This window comes from Astatotilapia calliptera, chromosome 11 (assembly GCF_900246225.1).
Source record: "Astatotilapia calliptera chromosome 11, fAstCal1.2, whole genome shotgun sequence".
NCBI classification, from domain to species: Eukaryota; Metazoa; Chordata; class Actinopteri; order Cichliformes; family Cichlidae; genus Astatotilapia; species Astatotilapia calliptera.
Window position 1 is genome coordinate 11,895,577 of NC_039312.1, and position 6,241 is coordinate 11,901,817.

The following is a 6,241-nucleotide window of genomic DNA, read 5'->3' on the forward strand; positions in this document are numbered from 1 at the left end:
TATAGACATCTGAGTACCACTCGTTCTAGGTGTGTTCCTACTGTAAGAGTAAATCCAAAGCTTACATATCACTTTTGAGACACGAGATTCACATTCTTCCTCTGGAATGATTTATCTGTAAACTTGTGCACTGAAAACAGGAACAAAACTCTGTAAGGGAAACTAGGAAAGAGTGAGTACAGAATACCTGAGCAGAAAAATGGCCTCAGTGCTGTCCTCATCCAAACCACTCTTTGGCTTCAGGTCTGAAACATTATCTGGAGAAGTAAGCACGTGTGTACTTAAAGACACATAAATTTGTGGTATGGTGAAAGATGAACCTTACATCATAATAAGCAGAAATCAGATCTGCACAATAGAAACTACTAGTATAATGTAGACCTACAACAAACCAAAACCAAACACAAACAAATTCTAGTACAAAAAAATGGTAAAGCAAAACAGTGGAATATAAAACCAGATTAATGATTAATTAATGGTTTGAAGATAAATATTGTAAAAAACAGAATCTATCACACATACAATGTTCATATATACAAAAATGACTAGTGTTAAAGTAAAAATTAAAATTCAAAGTTAAGTAGCTTACTGTGGCTAAGTATTAAATTTTGTTGCTTAATCTAAACCACACAGACTTTGACGAATCTGTTACCTAGTGTGAATGACTTATTGGGCTGCAGTGTGCGGCACATTTGCAGACTCCCAGTTAACTTAGAGTCATCGTCAGGTTCTCCTTCTCTTCTTCTCTCCCTTCCGACTTCACTATTCAGGGTCTGGCTTTGGCTCAAGGCTCCAGAGGATGTGTGGTTGACAGAATTTTGGCTGTCAGTCCTTCTGTCACATGGCCTGTCAGTTGTTGTAAGAGATGATATTAGTTTCTCAGACATCCCATAAGCTAGCTGACTGAGGGCTAAGTGGCTGTTGGCAAGGCTCGCTGCTTGCCACGGATGGAAAAGGTCACATGTGTTTGTGTGTCTGTGGAGGTAGTGAGAACTAAAAAGACTTCATGGTCATTTTCTTTCTTTTTCAGGTCTGAGCACTGGCTGAAGTTACCCTTTCTAACGTGTAACAGAGAAAAAGGAAGTATTTCCGTTCAGACGGGTTCTTACTACTCGTTTTACTCGGTCAGTTGGTGTAAGTGAAAGTGCTTCCTGCAGAAAGCAGGACACATGAAGTCTACTCATGAATGCACCCAGCTATCATCTGCACTATTCTTGAATGGATCCAGACAGATATTGCAGGCAAAAAAAGAAAATTTAAAGATCAATTCAACTTAATCCAACATCGGTGTTCTTGTATGTAGCTCCATCGGATAATGCCAAGAAAAGGTCTATGCTGAAGCACATGAGTGAAAATGGCGATACAGAACCCTTTCTGCAAGCTGTTTCTTTATTAGCTAAATTCTCTGATAACAACCTTTGTCAAACACGATTCACATCCCGACTGACAGCCAAAAATAACAAGGAAAATAAATGCTGGTAATTATGTTGGACTTTTAAAATCAAAACAGATTAGAAAAATGAAAAAACATAACCTACCTGAAACTACAAGAAACAACCTCCTTGCAGACATTTTCTGCCTCTTCATTTTCTTCATTCTTCTCTTCACCTTTTTCGGCATCCTCTTCCTCCTTTATAATCTGTTTCCAGAAAGGGTGAGCCAGCAGTTGTGGCCAGTTCATCCTAAAGATACATCAAAAAATCAAATGCATTATGAGTAACACCTTACAATACAACCAGGAACTACAGCAACTCCCCTGTAAATGGAACTTTAATTATTTTATTTGAAATTACATTGTAGTTACATTTACCTACAAGTAGTATCCCAAGAATAAGGGGTTAATAAGTCAGTTTTTTATATAAAAAAAAAAAAAAGAGAGAGAGAGCGACATAATTAAACTGTAGGTAAATTTAAGCATGTATAAAAAAATTTAGGTAGTGCCTAAATTCCTGGTATTATACTGTATGTATTATACTGTATTTTTAAATACTGCATAAGTATTTTTAAGTACTGTGTAATTTCTTGGTAATTTTGTAGAAAATCAAACTACACTAAACTACAAGTCAGACTTAGCTCCATTACACAGGCCTGCAAGTTTATTTGTTCTTGTAATTTAGAAAGGGAGTCCTTCTTGCAATGCATTGGCAAAATAAAAGGACAGTTAAATAATAGAACATCCATCATGCAAGCACTCAGAAGCTTCAGTTAATGTCATTAGAATTGGGAAAAATATGATCAGGCCGTATTTCCAACCATGATTCTGGCATGACTGTTGATGCCACACGAGTTGGTTTGGGTATTTCTATAATTACTGATCTCACTGCAGTCTGCACAGCTCTGTCGAACTGGAGTGAGAAACAAAAATACCCCGTGAGAAATACCTTGATAATGACAAAAGTCTCGGGAGAATGGCCAGAGTGTGCTGACCTGACATTAAAGCCGAAAAGAGCTCTGATAACCACGCTGGGGTGAGCAGAAGAGCATCCAAAACATTTACAACTTCCAGGCAGATGGGCTACAACAAAACAGGACCATGTGTGTTCTCTCCTATCAGCCAAGAACAGAAATTTGAAGCAGCAATGGGAACAGACTCACAAAAACTGGACAACGCAATACTGGAAAAATTAATGATTATGAATAATGAATTTTAATTTCTGCTAAGGCACACAGATGGCAAGGTCAGACTTTGGCATAACTAGCATGACTCCATGAACCCAGACTGCTTTGTGTCAGTTCAGACAGGTGGTGTAGTGGTGTGGTGATTTTTTGTTTTCAGCACACTGAGCATTCATTCATTCATACTGATCACTCATTTATTAAATCCCACTGTCTGAGCAATGCTTCTGAACATGTGCATCGATTTATAGAAGCATTTGAGCATCCAGATGATGAAACTATAGCAACTGTATCAGAATTGTAAGTGTTTGTTGTGTGTGTATGAGCTTAACCTCCTCTCAGGGTTTTTGTTGAGCAACCCTTTCAGAAGACTCTGGAAATCCTGGCAGGGAGAACCTGCAGAAACCACTGTACAAAGAAGAAAATTAACCAAACAAACAACAACAAGAATAAAATCAACAATTATCTGTTAAAACTATTTATTTCTAAATATCAAACACTATATGAAATGTGACATCTTTGTGTGCGAGTCTGTGTCTGTATATAATGATGTGGGTGTGCGAGGAAGTGTTTGTCACCTGTCTGCCTGGGAGGTGGTGGTTCCTTATTCAAGATCATCTCTCTCAATTCAGTGTAGTTGTCAGAGAAGAAGGGGGGTGTACCTGGGAAACAAAAACAATATAGAACAGTACCGTATAACATATTACAGGCCAGAATTAGTATTTTCATTAGTTTGAGTCTGTTTGCATATCAGTACCGGTGTACATGTAGTATAATATACAACCAAGAGACCAGAGATCAGACTTCATATTAGTTTCTGATCCTTCCAAAACCTCTGGAGCACTGTAAGCTGTAGAACCTGAAAATATACATACATAAATGCACACAGAGTAGTTTAAAAAACAGATAGTATAAAGTATACAATATGGTATAGTCTTAACATATTTTAATTTTTTAAAAAGTTTTTATGCTGCTATTTTTTAATCTCACCAAGATTTCAAAACAACATTCCCTACACAAGACTTGTTTTTGTCATTGCCTTAAGTGAAATACCTCTCCTAAGGTTGCACACCCAGAGCACTGGATGCAACATTAAGACCTTGCTTACATTTCCATCTGATCAACAGCAGCTACTAACAGCTGTATATCTTTAGAGCCTCTCTTATCTCTAATCAGCTGGTTTTATACAGTCAACAAATGATAGCATACAGAAACAGCATGATTACTAACCTTGTAATCTTTTCTTTAAGTTGTCAGTGTTCTGATTGCTGTCTCCTTCCTCTATCTCCTCAGATGCAGAGAACAAGGTAAGGAAATCCTGCAGCGTGTCTCCCTCTGCCTTAGACAGACAGAAGTTACCAAACTTCAGAATGCCGCTGCCATCAAGTAGGATCTATGAGCAACAGAAAGAGAAATATTACAACATTCATATATGATGGTAGCATTGCTGTTATACACTTACATAGAGATGAACGCAGGTGCAAACCTTAGCAGGAGTCAGGTCAGAGAAAATGATTCCTAACTCATGGATGTGTTTCAGTCCTTTGACTAAGTGCCATCCAAACCTTCGTACCGCATCTTGTGACAGGCTTCCATCATGGGCAATTACAGACTCCATGGAACCCCCTGAAATTTACAGCACATGTTTGTATGCAAGTTTGGCACATGAGGTAAAAACAAAGAGAACAAAGAATGACACACCTTGCACTGCTTAAAAAAAATGTGGTTACAGACTATACCAACACTGAATATATATGAGTAATGGGGAAAAACACATTCTGAAAGGACATTTATTATTAAAAACTTAAAATATTAAAGTAATTTAAGCCTTAAGCTGCTATAAGTTGTGGTTCTCATCAAATATATTCTTTGATATTCAGGTACTGTTTATAACAACTGCCAGGAATAATGACTGACCTGTACAAAGCTCCACCACCAACCACAGGTGGTTACTTGTCTCATACCACTCGTAGAAGTTGGCTATATTTGGATGATCCAGATCCTGGGTGAGGCGTACCTTATACAAAAGTGAATCATCAGAACACTTTTATAAAGCAGGCTTTTTACGGCAAAGCTCAATGCCAAATTCCACCTAAAAATATCATGCACTAATCATTCACATGATCTTATTCAATATGAAAAGCACACTGTATATATGCTAGTGTACTGGGAGCAGTGGCCTCAGAAAGGGAGATCATCCCCTAACAGGCGGAAAATAGATTGACAGTTAGATATATCAATACTAATCACAGCCTTCTTTGGACTGTTAAAAACAACTCTGTTATTGGTATATAAAACTAATACAACTAGAAGATGTACTACTAAGTTCAAACATTGTCCTACATGGTTAGTAATCTCGGATTTCTTGGTTTTGTCAGTGCATTTGATGGCAACATAGTTGAGATTGCCCTTCCTTCTTCCTTTATAGACAACTGAGTTGTGGCCTGCCCCAAGCTCCTCGTACAGAATGAAGTTTTCCATTTGCTGTGGAGAAGGAAAAAAAAGGCCTAATTTATATCTATTCACTTCAAACTTTTTTTTCCCATCAGTGAAAAACAGAAGCCTTACAGTAATTCAAACTATACCATGCAAGTTGTACAGTACGTATGGAATATTATCTGCTCTTGCACGCGTTTTGATAAATGGGACCTCTGGGAATCTTGTCATAAATCTGTTTTAACAACATCCAAATACATATATATATTTAAAGGTGGGGTACTATATTTGTTGGAGAGCCACACCTGTAAAAAAATCCGCCTGATTACCTTTAATTAGCGGAACACCTGTTTTACTACAGCAGCTTCATTAGAGTCAACCACTTTCATAACGAACTCTTAACATTCACCCAGAAAGACAAGACAACAAAGTGTGTATTTTATGCTTAAAATAAATAATTAACCTTTATGTGTGAAAAAACATATATGTTATGAGGCATTAACGTAAACTTTAAAATAACGGTTGACCTCGGGGGCTTCATGGTCTGTTGTACGTTCAGGAGCTCAGGTAGTTTGCACTCTTTGAACAAAAAAAGTTAACAGTTGAAGTGAAAGTAATTATAAGAGACCTGCACACGCCTATACACAGGCTCATAAAAAACATTTGCGATTAATGCTGAGCTTGTTATTTTTTTACACTTCACATTAAAGTAGCTTGAAACCTACCTCTTCAACGACCCGCTGTTTGTGAGCGGAAGAGTGATGGGTCGCATTGTTCCAAATGGAAGAGTGGGGGGTAGTGAAAATGTTGGCATGAAATAAAGGCTGTATCTTCTCGTCATAGTCATTATATGTGCATACAGATAAGTAATTATATTTAATAAAATGTTTCGGTTTAAATAAGATATAAGCAAAACTGTGATTTTGTGAAAAACGCTGTATTAGTTTTAACCTGATCCACCTCCAAATGGTATATTCCCACGTTGCTAGGATACTAGAGTGAACACAACAGACAGCGGGCGCTTGGAATCCAAATTAAAGTGGCTGTAATGGCGTTTTATAATAAACTATAACAGAGAAATTTATAAAACTCAGTTTTAAATTTGTGTTATAAAAATAATTTTCAGAGTACTTCTGAATATTCCGGAGGTAAACTCTAACTCTGGTCATACTCCGGTCTTCGGGGTCTA

The 6,241-nt window shown here is 37.3% G+C and overlaps 1 protein-coding gene across 8 annotated transcripts in view; it reads right to left on the reverse strand.

Moving 5' to 3' along the window:
- The window catches only part of ulk4 (unc-51 like kinase 4), a 106,655-nt gene extending 100,798 nt beyond the window's left edge, over positions 1-5,857 (reverse strand). For 3 of the 8 annotated variants that reach the window (XR_003273893.1, XM_026185485.1, XM_026185492.1), the window contains exons 1-12: positions 5,202-5,482; positions 4,960-5,100; positions 4,534-4,633; positions 4,103-4,242; positions 3,847-4,009; positions 3,374-3,475; positions 3,195-3,278; positions 2,949-3,024; positions 2,428-2,547; positions 1,539-1,682; positions 653-846; positions 188-257 (exon numbers count right to left, since the gene is read on the reverse strand). Coding sequence is in view for 7 of the 8 variants with exons in the window: in XM_026185485.1 (XP_026041270.1) it covers positions 188-257; positions 653-846; positions 1,539-1,682; positions 2,428-2,547; positions 2,949-3,024; positions 3,195-3,278; positions 3,374-3,475; positions 3,847-4,009; positions 4,103-4,242; positions 4,534-4,633; positions 4,960-5,100; positions 5,202-5,204 (1,337 nt within the window). In the remaining variant the exon portion in view is untranslated. The other 5 variants (XM_026185486.1, XM_026185487.1, XM_026185489.1 and 2 more) reach the window with 5 other exon arrangements.
- Between the last annotated feature and the right edge of the window lie 384 nt (positions 5,858-6,241).